Raw genomic sequence first — 25,721 nt, forward strand, 5'->3', positions numbered from 1 at the left:
TCCTAGCCTCTTCTCTCCATTTGAATTTGTGCACATTTTTATGTTGGAACATGGTGTTAGTAATAATCAGTCCATGTCCTGAGCAGAAATCCAACAGATATTTGCCATTATTATTAGCTTTGCTCTTTTCACCAAATTTTCCCAAAATATTTTTGTATGTAGAAATACACTTTTATTAATACAGACCAGTATTTTACAAATAAACATTTATTAAAACCTACTGGTTTCGCCAGCAAACTGTCTGGCTTTTTCAAGGTATTACGGAGATATGAAAGTAAATGCAAATTAAAAGGAACATAAAAAACGTTGTAAACCAAACTAGTATCTATGGTTACACGTTTCGCGTGACAGAGATGGCTTATTGTTCTTATTCATTATCACGCATGCGCGTTTGTTGTAGACTTGCAATGTGATTACTGGCCAGCTGCAGTTCAGATTGACTGAGAGAGAGGATCAAGTTTTTCCACGAACTGTTGAGAATTATACCCTGATTTCTGTTGAGGTTTCCGCCGGTTATTAGTACTATTGTGGCTTCCTTAAAAACACGATGCCTGTAGTCGTCATCGAGATATGGCATGGAGCTGTTTTGCCAATCTATCGTGTGGTTAGACGTGCAGAAATGATGTGCTAAGCCGGAAGAAATGCTTCTGTTGTGGTTTACGTCACCAACATGTTCTTTTTGTCTAATTTCTAAACTTCGTGAAGTTTGTCCAATGTAGGCAAGACCACAGGAGCAGGGAATGTAATATACTCCTGGATATTTGTAGAAAGGAACTTTATCTTTTGGAGATCCTAAAACTTGTCTGATGTTGGTGGTTGGTTTGAAGACCACTCTGATGTTGTTGGCTCTTAGTATTCTTGCTATTTGATAAGAAATTGACTTGATGAAAGGTATCACTACAGTAGAAACGTGCTGACGGTGGGATTCTTCTTGTCTGGGGTTGTCATTGTATAGATGTTTTTTGATGATGTTTTGAGGGTATCCATTTTGTGATAATGTGTTGGCTATTAGTGAGAGTTCATTCTGTGTATCCTCCTCTTCTGATATAAACTTTTTGGCTCTATGTTTCAACATGTGGATAATAATACTCAGTTTGTGTGACTTGTGATGGTTTGAAGTATAGTGAAGATATCTTCCAGTATCTGTGGGCTTTCTGTAAATGGATAATTTGACACTGTTAGGTTGTTTTTTTATCAAAATATCTAAAAAATGTAGTTGGTTGTTGTTTTCTACTTCCAGAGTGAATTTTATCTTGCTATGTATTGAGTTGATTTTATCCACAAACGATTTAAGGTTGTCTAAGCTGCCTTGCCATATGATGAATATATCATCCACATATCTCCACCATGTAGATGGTTTCGGAGAGATTGCAGAGAGAATTTCTTTTTCAAGTTTTTCCATGAAAAGGTCTGTACAAGATGGTGATAGTGGGCTTCCCATTGCTAGGCCTTCTAATTGTTGGTATATGGTGTTGTTAACTTTGAAGAAATTAGATTGAAGGCAGTGTCTAAACATCTGTGTGATGTCTAGAGGAAAGAGGTCTTGGATGATGTTTATTACCTCGTCTACTGGAACATTGGTAAAAAGGGATACAACATCTAGGCTGGCTAGCATGTCAGTTGGTGCAATATATTTCTATCTATAAAAACGACCAAAAATGTATACCTTGAGTATTTTTGTATGTCTCAAAATCATTTCCTACTCTGCTATTTAGATCCCCAACAAGGATCAACTTTTCCTTTTTCATTGTGTCAGTTGCTTTTTCTAAAGCGTCAAAAAATTCCTCCACTTCTACCTTAGTAGAACCTTCTGTGGGACCCAAAGGCACAAATAAGTCTCATTGTCCAGTTCCCCATTCTCATATTTGCCCACATTACTCAACTTGAGACTGACTGCTATTCAAGAAGATTAGCCTCGTATTTTGTGTTGAATGCTATGGCTACTCCTTATTTTCCTTGATTGTCATTGCCTGAATATAACATTTTGTATTTATTGCTCAGAAAGATCTCACCAGTTTTGGTCTTTTTTGTTTCAGTCACCCCTATTATGTCGATCTGGTACTTATCTAATTCCTCAGCTAGCTCCATTTCTTTGCCATTCAGGCTTCTTATGTTGATAGTACCGGTCTTTAACTCTGGTGATGTTGAGTTGGTTTGTTTTCAGATTTGTTCCAGTAGCTGACTTTTCGCTGTTTGCCCTGGTTCCCTGGCGAAAACAGTGGGGGGGCCTTGTTTAACCGGGCGACGCCCCAGCCGGCATGAAATTTTGTCATGTTGTACCATCATTTTTTATTTTGGTTTAACCAATAAGAATACAATTTGGTCGGCTAAATCTCAAATTGCCAGCCCATCCTCGTTCGTTCAGTATCAAAGTAGATACCCAACCGGGTGCACCACGAGAAGGTGAGGATTGGACATTAGGTCAGAAGCCCTGGTCGGTTCTCCGCATTCCTTTAAAGGCTATGTGGAGGTCTCCTCTCAGTTATACAGCTTTGACCCTTAGGCACCCCGTTCTAGCCACTTATTTATTATTAAAAAAATGTTTTTGAAAAATATATAAATACTGGGGTTAACTGACGACACACTTTGTCCAAATATCATTTAGCACTTCTGAAGGTATACTGAGCCTTGGTTGAAGGAGGAAAACCTTCAATAATAAAAATCAATAAACAACAAGCAGTTGGTTGAAATGTGGATAACACATGTTTACTTCAAATCTGACAAAACAGCAAGGGAAGATGGAAGCAATAAAACCATGTAGTTGTTCACTTCATCCCACTTTTATTGTCGTCATTCTGCCGCTATTGGTTGGTTTTTCAAGTATCCATTTTATTTCAATAATTTTTACTACTTATTCAATTTTAATTTGTTTTGTTTGGATAATTAAAAATATATTTAAGTCTGTGACTTAAAATTTAATTTAAGATGGTACCACCTGTCCCATTATCACAGACCACAGGTTGAGAAACACTGATCTAAGCTAAACACTTTAATGGGTTTGCGATTTCCACACTGAGTTCATATAAACTGGATTCAATATGCTTCTGAAATTTTAGTAACTTCTTCCATCAGTTTTATATGGTGAAAGCCATGATAGTGTTTAAATTTTTGGAATCACCTAGCACTAGTTGATAATTTGGTCGAATAACTCATTGTCTCTGTTGGATGGTAGAAAGTATTGATACACTAAGTTTAATCACTAATTTTATATCCTTTTTCCCCTCTGCTCTCATATCTTCTGTTATACCAACGAACTTTTCTTTGAAGATTTATAGAATTCATATTGTAGGATTCAGTTCATTGGAAGGGGGAGGGGTGTGCGAAATAAATAAGTTAAATAAAATCTGAAGATATTAACATAGAAACAGGCTCTGACCAGTATATAGTACTGTAAACTGATACTAAGATTTAACATAAAGAGAGAACCAACATGTACAGCTAGAACCAACAAAAAATAGTGTCAATTTCCAAATAAAAAATAAATTAATGTAAAATTGTATAAGTTGAATAACTTACTGTAGTGTGGTTTTTGAATTAAAAAAAAAAAAAAAAAAAATCAAAATGTTAAATTTTTTTGCTGAAATTTGTTTTACATGTGTATACATCTAATGCTCTATTTTAAATAGAAAAAACAACAACATTATATTGACTTTGAGATAGTGTTTCCTATTCTGAAACTTTGAATATTAATTCAATTGTTTCTTATGGCATTTTATAGGTGAAAGGAGGATTAGGGTGCATACATTAAGTTTACCTGTAGCTTCCATCTTAACAGACATTTTAGGGAGTGCCGATCAACAAGCTATTATTGGACTGGTTGCTAAAATGGGTAAGTTTTTAATTTTAGTTTATTGCTTTGCATTAAAATATTTGAATGATTTGGAAAATCACCAGTGTTAATTTTTTTAAATTAACACCGGTGTTTATTTCATATTTCATTCACATACATGTTCAAATTTATTGCACAACTTATTATAATTTCAGTTATTTTTCTTAATTTCACTCAACAAACTTCATGTATGTTGATGTAGGTTTCTGTGGTTAAGCAGTTCTGTAGGTAGTTTTCGGTATTGAGATCACATATTTAATGTAAAGAGTTTATTAAAAATAAACAGCTAAAAAACCCAACAAGTTTCGTGCGGCATAAGACTTACATCATCAGGGGTAATGGTACATAAGTTTTACACAACAAAAGTTTATTGACAATTAATCACACATTACATGTTTTGAATAACTTCACAACTGTTAAATTGAGAAACCAGATACAAAAAATTTCAAATAATATATTTGTTACTGTATGCATGTTGGAACATTGCAAGTTGTCACGTTTTGTGGTTCACCTGTGCTATATCCTAGGTCTGTGGCAGTTAAATTTTTGATGAAGGCAGACCACACGTGATGTAAAATCAAGCCTTGATGTTTATTGTTCTGTGTAGGGATCCTAAGCATTTCTGTGGCTTCTTTAAATTTTCTTGTGAAACAATTATTATCAATTTATGACATGTTTGTCTGTTGCCAGAGTACTTGATGGCCAGTAGTGGCTGCATGGAATGCTAAACCTGATTTGTGCTCCCCTTCTTTTTTTGATGTCTCTTACATGTTCAAACATGCGGATCTCTCCTGACCTTCCCACCTGGCACACAACAAATGCCACAAGAGCAATGAATCTCATAGATGCCTGGTTTTTTCATGGGATGAAGTGGCAGTTTTGGTAGATGGCAGAATCTTGATATTTTTTGTAAAGGTAGGAAAGCCTTTTATGTTGTGCTCATGGAGCAAAAATGTATATCAAAAATGTCACAGACAAAGTGGCCATGTTGCCTGGCTTTGTTATATGGCCTGCTGCATTGCTGCATACTAGCAGTGTCATTTGATCTTTGCTATGTCAAATAATCGGGCTTTTTTCTGTTTGATAGCTATGTAGGTGTGCTAAGGTATCATTCTAATTTTAAGCTAATCTATCCTCTCCCATTTTGTTTAAGTGGCCATACCATCTGAGATTGGCTCTACTAACACATTCTTGAATGCTAACCATGTCAAATTCTTTCCTAATATCCTCATTTTTAACTTGATACTGCCATTGATGCCATATGTTCAGTCCCTTAATCTTTCTCAGGATTCTCATATCTGTGGTCTCCAGTCTTTGATCAAGAGTTTTATTTCTAATCCAGCTCTCAGATTCATAAGTTAAAATTGGTTTGAACACCATCTTGCATACATCTAGTTTAGTGTTTTGACTAATCTCTCTCTCTTATTCCATATAAATTTATTCAATTGACTTCCTATCATACCAACTTTGCTAATTCCAATGTCTATTTCCAAATTTAATTTGCAATCTTCACTCAACATTGTGCCTAAGTGACTTTAATGTTTTACTTGTTCTGTACGTTCTCCATTGAAGATGCAGTTGATGTTTTCAATGTTCCTGCCTATTTTCATTGTCTTTTTAATATTGATTTTCATACCAAATTTATTACAGCAGTTATTCAATTTGAGCAAGTAATCCTGCAGACTTGGATTAATTTAAGAGCATAACATCATCTCCATATATTAGAGCTGAGAATTGACATCACCAATTTTGGTATCAGGTTTAATACTGCTTTTCTTCATAATGTTATCCATATATATGATGAATAACAGTGGAGATAATGTACACCTTTGTTCTTTGAATTGTAGGGACATGGTGAGTTACTGCATAATTTAAATACATCTTTTTGACATGTTTCTTATTCAGTAACTGATGATCGTGGGACTGAACATAGTATTCTCTTGAGTTGGTCATCATTTCCAACTTTTTAATTCAGCATGTAACTTTCCTAATTGGAACATTGTTAATTTGGAATGAAAATTGTTAATAGGAATTTATACTAACGTAAAATTAATCATGTTGTATCATAATATCCTCTATCCCTTGAGAGTAAATATCAGAAATTTGAATAATTTTAAGGTAGTGCTTGTGTGTACATGGATATTCACATGTATGCACTCAAGCATGAAAATCCATATGTTTTATTTAACATATTTAAATTACAATAATTTAAATATTTGTAGCAGTTTAATAATGCTGAAAATAGGAAATTCCTGATTTTGTGATCTTTTAATTCAGCTGTAGATCGTAGCACGTCTTCATCATTAAGTGATGCTAGAGATGCTCTTATCAATGTTTGCTTGGATATTCTGGGTACTTTCAAACAGACTTTGCCATCAGAACAGGCTGCAGGTGCTTTAATGGTTCCTTTTTCCACAAGATTGATACCACTTTTTATTCTTGCCTTGTTAAAACATGTGAGTACATTAAGCATTTTCTGTTGTCAACAATGCTGAGGAACATATGTATAAATGTTGCCTAAATTTGTATCTCTTTTAAAATAATATATAATGTTTTCCCTGTCTAGAATGTAAAGAACTATAAAGGGCTTTTCATCTGAAGGTGAGTTAACCAGTCTTATGCAGAGGTGGGATAGGATATTTTTCTCCTGGAAACTAAGGTTTTGCATCCTGCAAAACAGGCAAACCAGCCGGAAGAACACATGCAGTATGCAGACACAGGAGACTACAGGAATAGGGATTAACCATCCTATTCTGTCGAATTTGGTTTGAATACCCACATGGTACAGCATGAGTCTTCACATAAGCATAAAATATATCTGATTATAAATGACAAATTATATTGTTTGATCTTTCACCTAAGCATATACAGACCAAAATTTGCATGTGAAGTATTTTCACAACTAGACTGCTTGTTTATAGAGGCTGTTGACTTCAGTCAGTTAATTGCCTTGGAACCCATATTTCCTTTCAGATGTGTATATTGCTATGTATTATGGATAGGATCACTACCCAGATTGGTTTCAACCTCCACTGAGGTCTCATCAGTGGGAAGTGAGGCTTCTAAAATATCCAGTCCCTGCCTTCCTCTGGTGCGATCCCTTACTGATTATCAAGTTATATGCTGAACAAATGGAGATGTGCTAGAAATTAGAGACCAGTTGGTGAAATGATATCTTATATTGGATGAAACTACATACGATAGCACAACATAATGAATGATGCTGGTTGAAGCATTGGTAATACAGTCAACAAGTAATTCTTGGATCAGTGTGATTAATCATGTTGTCCCCCCCTCCCCCACACGGTTTCCATAGTGATGGTTAGAACAAAGAGCGAAAACTACGGGCAGGGGGCTCAATAGAGTTGAGTACACTCAATAGAAGGAGCATCAGTGGAAAAGCGAAACCAGCAAAGGAATTACACCAGATTAACAGTGTTATTGAGAATAAGAAGACCAAAACAAGAGAGCAAACTTTTGAAATAATAAGTACATGATGTTTATTCAAATACTAGGAATTAAGGAAAAGTGGGAAATAGTATAGTAGTATTCAATCCTAAACACGAAGATAAACAAAGTTTAATGGGAGTCAGTTTCAAACAGTAATGGGACAACTTTCAAAATAGCAAAGGACAGTGAGATGTGATTTTTGTGGTCTTCTGAAGTTTATATTATACAAGAATTTGTCATTTGGAAAGACTGCTACTGCTATAAAGAAAAAGCAGTAACTGCTTTCTGTTTGAAAACTAAATAGCAGAGAAGGAAATAAATTCACAGAAATGTTTTGGGAAATTTGAGGAAAACAGCAAGCTAATAATAATGACATTTGCCTGCTTGATTTCTGCTCAGAATAGACTAATCATTACTATCACCATGTTTCAATGTAAGTCTGAAGAAATTCATCTGGAGAGAAAATACACAAAATGCATCTTTAATGATTGTTATTTTTGATAGCTGTATGTTCTGATTGGTCTAGGACACTGTTTCTTAAACTGTTCCACAGAACCCTTTGGTCCCATGAAAACCTGCAGGCATTCCATAGAATATATTGACTTAAGATATAGTTTCTCAGGGAGATTCAGTGAATGGGAAAAATACTAAGTTTTATTAAATTGACTTATTTATAGAACAGTTATGGTGCTTTATTATTTGTGATGTTATCTATCATATGTTTCCTTGATTAAAATATTTTGCAGGTAATAGTTGGTTGCATTACACTACATTACTTTGTTACCCTACAGGGACGGGAAAACCACCAAATAGACAAGGGGCATACCAAGGATAAGTTGGATCACTAATCTACTAAGATCTATAGCCTTCAAGATCTTTCAAGAAAGACTTTATTAAGAGAAAAGTGGAGAAGATTGACTCATGAAGTACTCAACTTCTCTTGATGGAAGAGAGAATCAACAATAGTTGGTTATCATAATTCCTTTTTGATAATTTATAAATATTTTCATAGGTTTTGCAGTCTCAAAAAGTTTAAGAAATGCTGGTCAAGGGGTGTAGTAGAATGCAGGAGATGTGAAAGAGAATGTGACCATCACTACATTCAGGGATAAGAAATGTACACTAAAGTTTGAAAAGAATCACAGACAAACAGCCTTTAGTTGTCAACTGTAGACTCAAATATACAGATATCATTGGAAAACAAGTGAAGGAGCTTGCAAAGATGAACTAAACATTAGAGAGGCAAACTTTGACGAAAACATTGATTGACCAGGAAAGTATCCATTGAAGTCTGCTAACATACAGATTGAATAATGGACATATGAAGTTAAATAAGCATTCTATGAAAAAGATTATATAGAAAATTACTTATTAGTAAATCAGTAATTGTTATTAGGACATAAAAAATGGTGGACAACTAACTTGTGTATGTCTAAGCAGTGGAAAAATTTTCATTTGAATATAGAAGATAAATATCACAAACGTGGAAAAAGTCCTTGGAGGCTACTAAAAAAAGCTTAGGAAATGGAAGGAAAGAAATTAAGATTATAGAGGTCATATATAGAGGAAAATGTATCTGGAAGTCTGGTGTTTACTATTTTGAGAAAATTATTAAAAAAAGGTAAAGAACTGATAAAATTTTTCTAGGACATATGAACTCAATATCTGTACTCTAGGTAGCAAAAGCCACAGGAAACCTGAAATGCAGAAAGGAAGCTGGAGTAGATGCCATTTGATCTGAAATGCTCAAATATGGTGGTTTAAAAGTTTGTAGTGGCTACACTTCATAATCCAGAAGGTTTCATTACAAAGTTGAATCTCAGATGACTGGTGTAGTGCTCACCATACAAATTTATTTATTTAGGAAAAAAAAAAAAAAAAAAAAGCCCCAAACACAAGGATTATAGAGCAGTTATTGAGGTTCAGGAACGATTTATACAAGAAAGAGCTAATTAGAATTAGACCAAATAAGAATTGCCAGGACCACATTTTTAATTTATGACAAATTGTAGTATTATGTATTTGAGATACCATGTGCATATGATAAGGACATGTATTTATGTTTCTTGATCTTTAAAAAACATGATCAAGTACCAAGTGGAAAAATAACTGTTTTAAACCCTAAATCTGTATGGCATGAATATTAACTTTGTTTCAACTTAGCATTTATAATTGAAAGATATAAAGGAAATGATTTATGTTAAATCAGATATAAGGAAGAGGTTACACTCTTATTTATAATTTATATAAACTCATTATATAATATTACATCAGTTTGGCATGAAAATCATCAGCAGGATAAAAAATAATCTGACAATAGTTAGCAAGACTGAAACATCAACTTCATTTTAAGTAATAAATGTATTTGATAGAGAGAAAACATGCTTTATCTTTTTAATGCAGTTTTTTATTTAAATAATAATTTGGAAGATTTTTGATTAATTTTTTTACTTGTTTTGGTTTATCTTAGGAATCTTTACACTTCTTGACACTTGCTATCAGGAAATGAAAAATTACAAAAATTGTCAAAACATCCAAAATGGTTCAAGTTGATATGCACAATGTTAGAAGTACATTATCTCAAGTTGTATTTAGTCACTGCTTAGTTGTAGAAATGTCCGAATAATAAGTAGGAAAATGACCACCAAAGAACTACAAGTTAAGCAAGCACATGAGATTTCTGAGTAGAAAAATCATTTAAATGAGCGTTTAGATATGATTTTAGCAAAAATTTGTTACTGAGAAATATCCATGCTTGGAATATAGGCATGACACAAGAACTCTGCTTTGTCTTAATGTTTTGAGAGAAGATGGATTGTTGAATGCTTCATGTATTTATCTGATTTTTTTTTTTTATTGCAATGTGAAAGATGTTAAAGAATTTAACTCATACACCCTCTGTCCAAAAAGAAACCAAACTTTTGATAGAAAATAAAACACAGGTCAATTATAATTATTCAAATAATTTATTTCAATCAAATACCCCTCCCCACTTGGATACAGCAATTAATTCGTTAAATGAGTTTTTTAAATCAGTTTTTGGGATACTGTTGAGGGTCATGGTTACTGCTGCTTGAACGTTTTCAATGGTATCATATCACTTTCCTTTCATTGGCAAATGAAGTCGGAGAAAGAGAAAGAAGTCACAGGGTGCTAAATCAGGTGAATATGGCAAGTGATCCAACACACAAACTTGGTTTTTGCTCAAAAACTGTCTCACAATGTTTGAACAATGAGATGTGCATTATCGTGCAAAAGCGACCAACTGCCTGCATCACGATATTCATGCAATGTCCATGACGAATTTTCGCTATCAATTGCTTCAAAACTTCGAGATAAACTCACCATTGACCATTTGGCCAGGCGGAATGAATTCTTTGTGGATAATACCCTTGGAATTGTAGAAACAAATCAGCATTGTCTTTACTTTTGACTTCTCCAAGTGACTTTTTTTTGGATGCCCCTCTTCTCGTGGTCTCCACTCAGCACTTTGTTTCGGGCTCATACTCATAACACCACATTTCGTCACCAGTAACGATTGTTTCAAGGAAGTTTGAGTCCTTACAAGTAGTTTTAATGAGGTCCTTGCAGTATTCAGTTCGATACATTTTTTGGTCGTCGGTAAACTTGTGGGTAACAAATTGCAAATTCAATTTATGAAGGATTCATCTTCAATCAATCTAATGGACGATTTTGGGTTTTCTTTGATGAAATCATGCACTTTTTTTGGATGTTAACTTTGCTCCAAAGTCCAGTTTTTGGATGACCCAGCTTTTTGTCTTCTCAAGCATCTCACGACCACTTTGAAATCGCTTAAACCACTCGTAAACTTGAGTACGGGATAAGCATTCATGACCGTATGCTTTTTGAATCATTTGCTTTTCGGTAAAACTTTTACCAAGTTTAACACAAAAGTCAATCACAGCTCTCTGTTTGAAACTCATTTTCTGACCGTTCATCAAAACACACTGTCACTCTTGGCACTATAATTCGGCTTCTAATGAAACAAATGTCATAAACAGTTGACACAACACTAATGAAGGTTGCTGCTTTCGATAAGAAAAAGATACAACAGGTGACGCCACTAGTTTCTTCTATTTTCAAAAAGTTCGGTTTCTTTTTGGACAGAGGATGTATGAAATATAATAAAGAAGCCATTTATTGAAATAGAATAGAGGTTCCCAAATTTTCTCAGTTCATGGTGCCCATGGACCAAAAGAAATACCTAACAGTTTTTTTATTAAGTAGTTAGTCATGTCTACTTAATAAGTATTTGTGTCCTAATAACTTAGTAGCTGTTCTTAGCAGCACACAGTTTCATTATAAGTTGGTTTTCATTACAAGACAGGTATCATTGTTTTATACCTGTTGGAAATATCTCTCTATTCTTATGTTACATCTTTGTATAATGCAGTATTGAATAATGTATCTTTCTTCATGATATACAAGATATGACTATGACTCCTTTATACTGATAATTAAAAGTTAGTATGAATAAACTCTGAAAATTTGCTAAACAAAATGTACTATACTGTACTATTTTTTTTTGTCTGGCTTCTTTTAATAAAATGATTTAATAATGGAATAATATTTTGAATGTATATAAATAGTAATTTAAATTTTGTTTTTTTAAAATATATAAATTACGTTTTCTGATTTTTAAAATAAGTATGAAGTTGAAAGTGCTCTTTTTTTTATGCTTATAGGTTGCCTTTAGAGTGGGTGTTAGCACAAAGTTAGATGAACGTGTGTTTGCTATGGAACAGATGAAAACCGTACCCTTGACATACCTTCTGGCATATGTTTATCCCACATTATATCCTGTACATGCCCTGGATGACAAAGTAAGTTAACTCTCAGAAAAATATGATAACATCTCATGTGGTGAGCTGTATCTTTCACTTTCAAGTCTTTCAATATATCTTTTCATTGGATATTTTGAAGGATTTTATTACATATGAGTTGTGACACATTCCTAGAAATGCACAAATTTTTCTATTTTCTTACCTATAGACTATTGGCTACTTCAGATAAGGAAAGGGTCCAATTTTGTGATTTATTTTTTTTACCCAGAAATTCATGGACAGTACTTACACCATATCTTGGGGCATTGTCCAGTTGTTTAGCCAAGTTCAGCTTGACATCACCTCACCAGGCACTTCTGAATAATGATGTTGGTTCATTGTTTGTCCTTGTTTAATGAATTTGAAGTGAACTATGCTCTTAGTATTGAAAAAAAAAAAAGCAGGCATTGTCTTTATATGCAATTGTGACATCTACTTCTTTTTCGTCTTGAACTTGATGTTTTCTATTGTATGCTTTGGCATTTTGTTTTAGGGTTGCACTGAAAGTACCAAATTTCATCATTAATAATAATTATGAAGAACAACCAGTTGTGAAGAAAGTTCAGAATAAACATCAAGCCACCACTGCTTTTAATCTTTGATCAAAAATTCACAGAACCATCTTTGCAGAAATATTTCCTTGTTTCACAACTCAACTCTTCCTTCAAAATCTTCTTCACTGTTTCTCTGCCTGAATTTAATTCTTTTGCCATTAATTGTATACATTTAAACAGTCTATTGGACTGTGCTAATTGCTGCACTTTTTCTACATTTTCATTTGTTTGAGTGTGGTTGCCCAGTTCTTCTTCTGTCATGTCTTTCCATTCCTCTTTAAACTTCTTATGCCTCCCAAATACATTTGCTTTTTTTTTTTTTTTTTTTTTTTTTTTTGTAGCATCATAAATAGGGCATGACAAATTATGCAAAATCCTAATCTCAACAACAACAACAACAAAAAAAAAAATACTCATCCATTATCCCTCTCCATAATGATATGTCCCAATAAGCCAACACAAGTTCCATAAAATGATTAGTGGTACCATGTCATGATTTGAAGAACATTTCCTTTGTGCGAGAATCATTCCATTAAGGAGAGGTTAATAAATAATAATAATAAAGAAAAAGAGTAAAAATAATATTGATTTTTTGGAAAATATAATTTGTTGCATTATTATTTTACTTATTGTATGGGTACAGAGCAGAATGTTTGATTAAAATTTGATTAAAAAATCAAATAACAGAATATATAAAATAAAGTAAATCAATATATAAAGTGAGTCATTTATATTAAAAATTCATGTCCCATTTCATCAACCATTCAAACACCTTTGTTGATATGCTTGGTATGGGTGATGGGCTTCCAGAAAGGCTCATAAGTTACACTCGTACATAATGTGAGTCAGTCTTATCGATCTGAGAGCTGGGTTATAAATAAAACGCTTGACTAAAGACCAGAGTCCATAGATATGAGAGTCCTGAGAAAGATTAGGGGGTGTTAACATATTGCTGGATTTAATGGCAATATCATATTAAAAATGAGGATACTAGGAAAACACTTGACATTGTTAGCATCTAGGAATGTTTTAGCAAATCTAATCTCATGTGGTATGGTCACTTTAGCAGAATGGGAGAGAAAAGATTAGCAAAACAAGTGTTCTCTGCCAGGTTGGCAGGAAAAAGACCAAGATATAGGTGGATTGATACAGTAAATGTGCCTTAGAAGACAGAAATATAAGATCTGATAATGTTAGTCTTGACAGATAACAGATTGATTTGGAGGAAAATTGTTGTTAGGAAGTTAGTAATGATGCAAGTTCTTCATGTAGTATTATCACAATATCCTGTATACCCCTTGAGGGTATGTCAGGAATTTAATGATGTAAGATGCTGATGGATTGTCAGTGTCCTGTCCAGATTTAGGTTGTACATTAGTGTTTGACCATTTATCTCAGTTTTCAGTTTCTTTTGGGCCTGTTTATGAAAGAGGTGAAAACAAGACTTCTGTTTTACTTCTGTAACTTCTGTTTGGTCATAATTTCAAGTTCCTAAAATAGGTATGTAGCGTAGCTAGATCTCTATATATATCCTCTATCACCATTGGTGATTGATGTTGAGTTGATATTGCCAGTTCATTGGCATAAGCCAACTTCCTGTAGATGGCAAATCACTAATACACATGTTGAAGAACAATGAGGCCATAACATAGCCTTGGGTTAGACCATTGTTCAATCTGCATGACTGACTTATGAGTCCCTATGAGTGAAAACCTGGAAGATTCAAGTGGTGAGGTGGTTATTAAGGAGATAGCATAACTTTTAACATGGTATTATACAAAACACCTTATGAAGCATGCCCTGCCTCCACACAGTGTTGTATGCAGCTATGAAGCCTATAAACTCTGTAAATGTTTTGAAGCATTTTTGAAAGCCCACTTCTATATGTGCTGTAAGAGTTGGTCACTTGGTCCACACAGCTGTGCCATTTTCTAAACTCTCTTCTTTGGGGATACATTTTTCGATTACTGGATTTATATGGTTATAAATGAGTAAAATAATATAGAAGATGCTAAGTAACAGTGTTAGGTGGTCATATTCAGACTTGTCCTCACTCTTGCAAGACTTTAATAAGACTTATCTTAGCCTGTTTAAAGGCATTTGGTAGTTTACACCAGTAAGGATATCTGAATAAAAATGGCAGAGCCATTGTCTAGCCACGTTCCTGTTTTGCTTAGAAACCTCTGGAAACATGCCATCTGAACCAATGGCTTTTCCACTCCTAGTAGCTTGAATTGTTTTTATCAGTTTTGGAATGGGTAAAAGGGTAAGAAAATTCTGACTTCATGATGACTGCATGCTTTGCTTAATCCAGTTCCATTCAGCTTGGCTTGTTTCTTGACAGTAGGTGTTCTGGAGAGGTTAATTATATGGTTTGCTATTTGATTCCAGTGTATTTGAACTTTTTGGTGTGCATTGTTTGAAGCCATTCCTAGTTTTCATAGTATTGTCGAGACTTTATGGCTAAAGTGTCTGAAGTCTGTGTCCTGTACAGCTGACTGCCATTTTTCTCTTATTGCATTCAGGTGTTCAAGGAGTTCCTCGGTGATGTCATGTGAGGGGCTTGAAATTCTTTTTGCAGTCTTTGTGTATTTGTATTCCAACAGGGAATATATTCCTTTTGTTATCCTCATGGGATAGGGATGCCAGACTGCAGAGAGGACTGCTCCTACAAATTTTTCATAGTTGTTTGGTTTAGGCTTAATAAACTATACAATGTCATTGAGTTTTCTTGTAAAGATGCTCCAATTTGACTTGTGAAAGCTTCATCTCAAAGTGGGCAATGATCGGGTTAATAGGACTCTCAAGCCTTCCTTCAGGATGACTGGACACTGTTGTGTTTTGACAAAGCTGAGGAGTACTTGGGTATAGACTGTCATCAGTTTGCTGTCAATAGTAACAAAGCATAAATCAGGGTTGGTGTAATTATCCACCTGTCCAGAGTGAATGGTGCCTAGTTGTTTGGCATCAAAGACAAGTTACAAATTATTAATTTCTGTTCAATGTGCCAGGACCTTTCCATTTTCTTCACTATTTTTATATTTCCACTGTGTATGATGACTATTAAAATCACTTGCATATATTGAGGGTAGTCATATACTGGTACAAATTGACTGTGACCAAGATGACCTGGGAGGGTCATCTTGGTCACAGATGGAATCTCCCTATCTACAATATGAGGTTTGTAGATAGGGAGATTTTACTGGCTGTTTGTTCTATTATTGCTATAGTGGCACTTTTTGAAAATGATTCTTCAGTGGTAATTTTACATTGTGTTCCATTATCGATGTACGGAGAATGTCTGTGATACATAGCTAAAATTTTACTGCTATTCATTGTACATATGCTTAAGAGTCTTGTGTTTAATTTTTGTAAGTCACATAGTTGTGCCTGGCTGTCACATCTTTCATCAACATAAAACATAATTTAAATTGACATTTTGCAGTATGTCTTAATATGTCATTTCCTTATCCTGAAGTTTAATTTATATGTGTGTGTGGAGGGGATAGGTAGGCTTTCAAGATTCACCTATTTGTCTCTACCATAATTCATGTAATTGATGGCATTTATTTGTTGACTGTGATCAGAGGATTCTCATTTATTAGGTCTCCTGAGAGATTTTAGTTTATCTTAATCATGCTATATAACACCACTTTCAATTCTGGTAGATTTTCAGAAACAAGTAGTTATAAATTTGGAAACTTAAAACACATAACATACAAAACAATATATTCTGATTGATCTGATCAGTTGTATCTGTACTAAATTAGTCAATGTTTATGCAGGCAGCATGTTGGTTTCCTTGATGAAACCTGGAGCTGAATTTTTCACATTAGTATGTTCATTTTAGTGAAGTATTCTACAGAAGAAACTTGACTAAACCTTGCTACCACAAAATAGCTTCCTGATTTGATTTCATTTTTTTAAAATTTTTTTAAAGGTTTTGTTCCAGAGTTGACTCTAGAACAGAACTAGCATCTTGATATTACTTTTTTGCTTACTTTTGGATATAGGATAAAAACTAGAATATATTTTCTTTTAAAGTATAACTTAATTGGATTTGAAGACCTTTAGTTGAAAGTAATGTGTGTGTGTGTGTGTGTACACACATACACATATACATACAGTCATACCCTGACTTATGCTACCCTGACTTACGCGAATCCAGAGTTATGTGGTTTCTTATATGTACGTATTCCCGTCCTGCTTGACGCCTCACCACTAGTCATATCTTTCAGGCGCCAGCCGCATTCGCCAGTGTCGCACATGCTGTAAACAAGCACTGATGTGTTTTGCACGGTCTCCATTCATACACGATTTTTATAGTCTACAAACCTTGCGATTGTTTAATGTTATGTTTTTGATAAAAATTTTACATATAAAAAATAATGTCATCCAAAAGAAGCAAGTCTGATTCTTCTACAGCTAGCAAGAAAAGAAAAACATTGACTTTGGAAATTTTTCTCAAAATTTCCAAAACTCAACATTATTGAGGATTTTGAAGGCAGAATGAAAATTTGTGAGCTAGCAAATAAGTTCGATCTACAGGAATCCACAGTAAGAACAATCATAAAAGAAAGGTTTACAGATTTTGGAGGACATAGATTCTAACGAGGAACGAATTGTAGCCACAAGGCAAGGAATAAAAAAATCATTAGCTTGCTATGAAGAAATTTTGCGTGACAAGAAAAAGACATTATGCCGTCAGACGAATCTATTAGATTTTATGAAACCATCGACATCGAAATAACTTTCTTTTTTTTTATGTACGAGAAACTACAATTATGATTATATTTCTTAAAAAATATAGGTGTTTTTGTAAACCTTTGGTCCCAATTGTATGTTTGTATGTATAAATTGATGTATAAGTGAGGACAAACTGCTACAAGTGTTCTAATGAATTTAGAGAACACCAACAGAAAGTCCCTATCAAAGCTGTGTAGATAGAAATGATTCGATGCTGCCTTTTTTATTTTCTGTGTTCTGCAGTTTTGGAATTTGCCCGTATTCAACCCATTCCTAAGAAAGATAAATCATTACATCAGATTGATATCCAGTTTCTCTCACTTTGGTTCTTTCTAGAAGTAATGGAGAAAACCATTAACACTCAACTTCCCCACTTACTTGAAGCTTTTCAACTAATAAATGATTGTTAGTATAAATTCAACTACTGTCAATCAATTAGGGACCTTAAGTGGTCTTTTGATGTCAGTATGACATTTGATCAGGTTTGGTGAAAAGATGTTATGTAGGCTTCTATCTAATTGCCTGTCATGCACATTAGCTGTGATGTAGATGGATCTTGATTCTTGGATTTTTCTACTAATTTTTTCATCTATTCTTTTTGCTATCTATTATTCTCTTCAGTTGACTGAAATCTGATCCATAGTTTTGCTGAAGATCCATTTCCTTTCTCGTTTCACAAACCTTGTACTACAAAAATCAATAACACTCATAGAATATCAGCTTCTGTCCCTCTTCATTAAATACCTCCATATTGCAATTATAAGAATGATACGAAATTGCTTCTTTCATCTACAGATGATCTGAGTTTGATTCTTACCGTTGCAAGAGGAATATTTATATGGGCTTTTTATGAGACCCTGTTACTTTCATATAATGAAGGCAACAGGGTTTTCTCTTGGAAATTTGGATTTTTCATCCTTCCCACATATAGGCAAGCCAGAGAACTTGCACAAGTTATGGATAAAAAATACTATTGGTGGGTGTGTAATTAAGAATACATTCCAAAACCTGGACAAGATGAGATTCTGCTCTTATGAGTCTAGCCTCTAATTTTTTATCCATAAAATATAAATAATGCCTTCTCCTCAGCATTTGAAAAATGAGGTTTTTCTCTGTTTCTGAAGACAATACTTTACATCTGAGTAGCTATTAACTATACAAATCTCAAATCCTTTCAATCAGTTTACTTTTACTATAGCAAACACTGTTATAACAAGCCTGTTCATTATAACAAACTACTGAACAGCCCCAGTCAAAGCAGTATGCATACAGTATAATGTTAAAAGAAATATAGTGAATGTTGATTGTGTATCTATTAAACATCACACATGAATTTTTAAGACCTAGAACATGGCAGGTGCTTTGTGTGTGGGTAAGGGGTGGGCAAGTGATTAGAGAGAGAGAAATCTGTTAATGTATTTCATATTGTATATGAATGTTAACCAATAGCTACCTGTGCTTGTACAAAATTAGATGAATGGTGATGGGTCAGTGGAGTAGCATCCAAGGAAATACCTGTAGAAAAAACTGCAGAAGCAGAGCATCTTTGAAGAAGTGATTGGAATGTCCTTAGGAGAAGGTCATTTGTTAAGTGAATAGCCCTATTCAGTTAAGTACAATCAGTGAAGAATTCTGAGGGAAATTTTACTACATGTCAGAAAAATTTCAGCACACCACAAAAAACCAAATGCTGTTAAATTCTTTTAAATTAAATAAAATTAGTTTTTTTTAATATACATCTGGAAAAACTCACTTCTAAGCAGGAACAATTAGTGTGATGAATGTTACATTGATTTAATGTATTTTAATTCTATGTTCTTAAATATATGTATTTAGGGAAAAATACACTATACTAGTGTAAAAAAACGTGTATAGAAGGATTCTTATACAAAAATACTTTATATACCGATTTTACTGGTAAACGAAATTCCATTCAATATACTTGTAATTAATTCGCAAAATTTGTATAGTTTAGTAATACGGAAATAAAATTTTGTGAATTACTGAATAATGTAACCACCAAAAGTTTTGTAAAAGAATGAAGAAAGTTAAATGCAAATTAATTTGTGTCACAAGAACGTTCCAGACAAAGATATTTCCAGGATTATTTTATTAACTTATGACCTAGGGCAATTACAATCAACAAGTTCTAATATGTACGGGGGTTTCCTCTCCTTAATGCAATGACCGAAAAAGGTGGTGGTTGCAGAACTACGTAATACCCAAGGGATTACGTGGCTCTGCAATCTGGATTACGTGTGACTGGTTTAATACGTAGCAGAACCCAAGGTCAACAGAGCCAGATAAAAGGGGGTTGCTACAGCGACACGGGGTTGTTTTTGTGAGGTCACAAGGGTCAGCAAGAAGTTACGAGGTCAACAGCAGTCGAGGAGTTACGATGTAAGTTACGGCAACAGAGGTTAATGGCTACATAGTCGCAACGGAGTTTTTTTTTTTTGCCAGATGTCTTAAGGCGGAAGGCCACTCAGCAGGAGAGGAAGATTTAGATGTGTGTGGCAGAATAAGTTCGTCTTCGTTTCTGTTTTGGATCTAGGTTTGGGATAGTCGCCCCGGTTCAAGATCGGAGCCCTGCATTTCAGCCAGAAGTGCAAGACAACTAATTTGAGTTGTTTTTTTAGAAGAAAGTAGATACCGGATTTTCATGATGCCAAGTTCCTTACGATCGCAGATAGTAAGAGGAAAATCCACAAATCCCTGAGAAGGTACTTGGGTGCGTTTGCCAAGATCAGAAGGTAATAGAAGAAAGTGAATTCAAGAATCTATCAGAGAGAACCGGACAACTGATTCAAAGTAAGATCTTTCTATTGATTTACTAGAGACAGAATTTTGTGACTTTTATTTGTTTAAGGTTATTGTTTGTGATGATACTTAAGGACTATAGGCATTTAGCTAATCTTTGACTTGTCTTGTTCAGTTATATGTCAGAGAATACTTAGTAGAATTTAGTCATATATTGGGTGCTTATTATTATTGTTATTTGCTGAGCCTGCATTTGTTTAAGTGAGATTGCCCCAAGTGTGATTAAGTGTTTACAAAAGTAAGATCAAAGACACGTGGTCTTATAAGAATTGTTTACTTAAGAGGAGTAACCGTAATTGTATTTAAGAGTTGCCATTGAAGTATAGAACCTGATTTACTTGAGTTTTTGGTATTGACTTTTTTGTACATTTCTTGGATAATGAATAAATTGTTTTCTTGTTTAAATAATTTGCCTGATTCCTGTTACCAATGCACTGCTCATTAAATTCGAATCTGTGTGTCCTTGAATAGCCATGACTGTAGAAAAGAAGTTTTAAGTTGCTAGATTTAGTAAGTAAGAGAGGAAGATTCCATGATTAACTGAGAGTTTTTCTTCGAAAGGACAACCATATCCTATCCACGAATTTTGGTAGCACAGCTAGAAATCAAAATAAATTTTCCAAAATTCAGTCTAAAATAACACCAGTTGTTCACACAAAGAGATTGGCTCCAACCTGAGGCATTCTCTTAGTTCTGAGGGTTTTGCGCACGTGAACAATAATATTTGCTGCCTTGAGTCAATAGTGAATTAAGTTGAGTGAGAGGATTGTGAGCTAAGAGATTAAATCAGGCAACGGATTATATACTCGGAAATACGACTGTTAAAGTTAAGATTCAAGTTAAAGTAGAACATTGAAGAATAAGTTTTGAATAGTATAATATCGTAGTTTTTACAAAGGTGCAGCAGACGACAAGACAATAAGATTTAATTAATCACGATAAATTTAACAATGGCGCAGCCGACAGGATTTAATAGGTAATGATAAGATATAATAAGGACTTAATATAAACAAAATTTACATAGATTTAACACTAGGTTACTTTAAGGTGCACTAGATATGAAATTTATTGTCTTAAGGGAGGGATTTGTAAAGTTTAGAATACATAGAACAAGTTGAAAAATTGATGCTTCCCTGGAGCTTTATTATATATACATTTAACTTACATTTAAATCATAATTTTTCATTTCAAAATAGTTACTATGCTAATGAATACTAATATGTATAATACTTGTAGAATGCTCTACACCAAGATGATACCATTATTCCTCAACCTCCGATACTGCAGTTGTCATTTGAGAAGGTTGACCGGCATGGTGCCTATTTGCTTGATACAGTAGATACGATGTATCTTTATGTTGGACGTGCCATCAGTGATAATTTTTGTGTTAATGTACTCGGAGTTACTAGTTTCAGTGCCATTCCTGAAGACATGGTAAGTTTTCGATGTTCTGTATAGTTCAAGTTCATAGTCATTAAATATAAACTAAATACTAAACTGTTTTTCTATATCACAAACTTATGTATGCTTTTTTTCATTATTATTTCTGTAGACCTGATATTGGATGGAAAACCAAATGAATGAGAAATAAGAAACTTAGCCTTTAAAAATTTTTTTTCCTGTAATTTTTATCCCCCCTCCTCCCCAGAGTTTTAAGGTATTGAAATATAAGAGAAGAAATTTGTTTTAAAAATCCCGTGACATTATATATGGAAGTGGAATACGAGTAATTTCTTCTTAGACAGAAGTGGCAGGAATTCTTTAGCTGTTGAAAACTGTTGATAAAGGTTTAACCTTTGTCAAGAAGAAGAAGATTGCTTTGACACACTTCTTGACATATATAAGTCATGCATAGAATAAAAATGCATGGGCATAATGTATTACTCTTGATACTCCCAAGTTTTTGACTAGGATGCAACTGGGTTGCAACTTTGCATGAATATAACAGCCCATATGAAATTTCTTATGAAATGAAGACTTCCACCTGTTTGAATTAGCAGATCCAAGAAAGTTGAATTAGAAATTTGTTGCTTATTTGTTACCTTGCTAAAGCTGTTGTGGTGCTTTTTAGACTCTTTCTGTTGAATTTTTTACTAAATAATTTAAGGAAATTACAATGTAAACTAGGATATACATTAAAATAAATTTTAATATACTTCAGTATTTCGGCAACGTCATGTTGCCGTTTTCAAGTAACTTAAGAACAAGACACGTGCACGCAGGCACAACAAACAGTAAGTGAGGAGGAAGCAGTAAGCTATTATTTCTCCTAAAGGCCTGATGGTGCACCCTAGCGAGCAATGTCGGCATTCTTGGGTGATTGGGCTGAAGGTCTTCTGATATAGGTTTCCCAAATTTGAGGCAGTCTCATGCAGCCAAATTTATTGAGGTTTGGATTGTTTCTTAGGGCTGAAGCTGATTCCATGAAAAGCCTTTCATATTTGTATTTACTACGGTGCATTATTGTGGCTTTCTTCCACCGTATTCTATGGCAGGTATCCAGCGCATGGTCAGCAAGACCAGAGTGGCTGTATTGGTGAAACTGGATGTAGTCCTTGTGTTCTGAAATTCTGATATTTGCTGTCCTGCCTGTTTGACCAAAGTAGGACAGCTTACAGCTGCAAGGGACCTGGTATACACCAGGTAGGTCAGGTGGGAGGGGGGGAGAGGTTGGTCTTTAGTAGAGCAGATAAGGGATGCCAATTTTTTTTTTTAAGTTAAGTCATGTTTTTTTAGGATTTTTGTAATTTTTTTCGAGGTGCTTGGATATAGGGTATGGTGATGGATTTAGAGTAATCCTTGTTGTGGGGTTGTGGTTTACTAGTTTCAATATTTTTTGAATTTTTTTGAGGGGGGACTTTTTTGAGGGAAAGTGTTGAGAATGTGGTTTAGTTCTGTGGTTAGGGCATTGTCATTTGAACAGATAAGTTTAGCCCTGTTGTGTAGTGTCTTAATGACTCCATATTGTTGCGAGGCGGTATGGTGGGATTGTTGGTGAATGTATCTGCCTGTATGGGTGGGTTTTCTATAGACTAAGAAAACCAAGGTTCCATCATGCTGGCTGGTGACTAGTGTGTCTAAGAAAAGAAGGCAGTTGTTTTTTTCCTCTTCCAGGATGAATTTGATTCTGGGGTGTTGGTTGTTTAAGTGTGTTAGGAAGGAGAGGAGTGCATTGGAGACATGTGACCAAATAGCAAACACATCATCAACATAGCAAAGCCAAATGGTTGGTGTTTGTGGGGCAGAGTTTAAGGCTTTCTCTTCAAAAAGCTCCATATAAAAGTTGGGGAGAGTGGAGAACCCATGGCTGTCCCCTCTATTTGTTTGTGGAATTTTCCTTGCCAAACAAAATTGCCTGAGTTCATTGTGAACTGAAATAAGGCTGTGATATCATGAGGAAATTTTGCTTGGATTAGCTCTACGGATTCTTTGAGAATAAAGAACTTTGATAAAGAAATTTGAGAACATTTGTGAATAAAGAGGAGACATCAAAACTGACCATTATGTCAGTGTGTTTGAGTTATTACTGGCAATACTGACCATTATGTCAGTATTGCCAGTATAGTGTGAGAGAGCTTTGGCCAAATGTTTAGATAGTTTGTATGTGGGAGAATCAATGGCATCCACTATGGGACGTAATGGCATATTTTCCTTGTGTATTTTTGGGAGTCCATAAATATGGGGGGGGTTAAATGGTTTTAATTTGTTAGTGATTTCCACAGGCCAAGAAGTGACCTTCTTAAGGAGCCTGTGGAGTTTTCTAATTTGTGAGTTGGTGGGATTGTACTCGATAGGGAGGTAAGTAGCCCGATCTAACAATAGAGCTTTCGGCTTACCTGTGTAATCCTTTTGGTTAAGCAATACTGTGGCGTTCCCTTTATCAGCTTTGGTGATTATTATTTTTTTGTTTTTCTTCAATTCTAGTAGAGATTTAATTTCCTTACTGGGCATGTTGGCTTTTGGTGGTTTAGCTTTGGTCAGAACACAAGTCACATCCAGTCTAATATTGTTGGCGACGTGGTTTGGAAGGTGTCGTATCCTGCATTCAGTTCGTATCGTAATATCTTCAGCAGGTATTCTTCTGTGCGCAATGGTGAAGTTGTGGCCATGTGCGAGGGCATCGAGCTTCAGGTTTCGCACTAAATGACGAAAAGTTGACTACCATTTCGGTAGGAAGTTGTGGTTTCAAGATTGAGTTCTTTATTAAATTTTCAAATTTTTTGATGTGTCGATCTTGTAATTTTTTAAATTCTTTCTCCGCTGCAGTGCATGAGATGTCGTATAAAATAGACCAAATTTCATGGCTTAAGGTGCTTGAAAGGTCATCTTCGAGTGCCTGGATAGCTAAGTTAGCATCATTCGGGAAACGGCGAGTCGTGGCGATTTGTTCCCTGAGCAAGGCTTGGCTGGCATGGTTATAAATACGAAGAGCCTTTTGCAAAGAGAAACGGTGCTTGAATTTGACACAGTTAGGAATTACCTGGTTATCCTGGCAGCGTTTTAGAATTGAAGATTTCTTTTGTTGAAGATTCTTTTTAGAATCTTCAACAAAATGTGTACGTAAACATGCATGTGAAGTGTTGCTATTTGTTTAGTTGGTATCAGTGGCGGCCCGTGAAGTTTTAAGTGGGGGTGCTGCCTATACAAAATAATTTTAAAAGAAATTCTTTTTTTCCTAATCAGTAACCAATTTATTAATAAATAAATCTACAGATTTATTTATTAATTAATAATTAATTAATTAAAATTTATTAATTTTTTAAAAATTATTTTGTATAGGCAGTACCCCCACTTAAAACTTCATGGGCTGCCACTGGTTGGTATCCATTAGTATATGTAACACATGGGTAATACTAATGAGCACAAAAGAGTTGATGTGCTTTATTATATATCAGCTGTGCATGGTATGTCCTCAGCATTATAATGTACTGTATATTAGGCACTGAAAAGAATAATAAATATCTGAAATATCTATTGGTTACATTCACAATCCTTGTTACTAATTATCATCCTGTCTTTATCAATGAACACAAAAAACAGTAAGGAAGATTTGTGATATCCCATCTTCTCATTATGTGGTAGGCTCAGTGGCTTGTCACACCTACTTAATGGCACCATAAAAATATAATGCTGTAATAGAATCAGTCCAAGATGTATGTGTTGCATATATTCCCCAGCTGATTTGTCTGTTTTGCAGGTTTAAAAATTTTAGTTGCTGGAAGGGTGAAAAAAAAAAAAAAAAACCTGCCACCTTCGTACGAAACCATCAAAGTTGCTTTCAGTTGAATAGTCTTTTATAAAGATTCTTTACAACCTCCAAAATGGAATTTGAATCCAAATTTTTCTGACCAAAGGTTATTGTTACTGACAGAGCTGTAGAAATTCATATAGATTTTGTATATATCTGATAAATTTTAATATGTTCATGATTTTCACCCTGAGTCATAATACTAATATCATGGAGATATCTCATCCTGA

At 34.4% G+C, this 25,721-nt stretch overlaps 1 protein-coding gene across 3 annotated transcripts in view; it reads left to right on the forward strand.

Moving 5' to 3' along the window:
• Positions 1 to 25,721, forward strand: part of Sec24AB (Protein transport protein Sec24AB) — a 290,512-nt gene that overhangs the window by 239,964 nt on the left and 24,827 nt on the right. For all 3 annotated transcript variants that reach the window (XM_090404311.1, XM_090404313.1, XM_090404312.1), the window contains 4 exons: positions 3,719 to 3,829; positions 6,107 to 6,285; positions 11,986 to 12,123; positions 21,480 to 21,677. In XM_090404311.1, coding sequence (XP_090260437.1) covers positions 3,719 to 3,829; positions 6,107 to 6,285; positions 11,986 to 12,123; positions 21,480 to 21,677 — 626 coding nt within the window. The remainder of the gene's footprint in view (positions 1 to 3,718; positions 3,830 to 6,106; positions 6,286 to 11,985; positions 12,124 to 21,479; positions 21,678 to 25,721) is intronic.

This window comes from Typopeltis vanoorti, chromosome 14 (assembly GCF_054136105.1).
Source record: "Typopeltis vanoorti isolate ZY-2024b chromosome 14, IOZ_Tvanoo_1.0, whole genome shotgun sequence".
In the NCBI taxonomy this organism is placed as follows: Eukaryota; Metazoa; Arthropoda; class Arachnida; order Uropygi; family Thelyphonidae; genus Typopeltis; species Typopeltis vanoorti.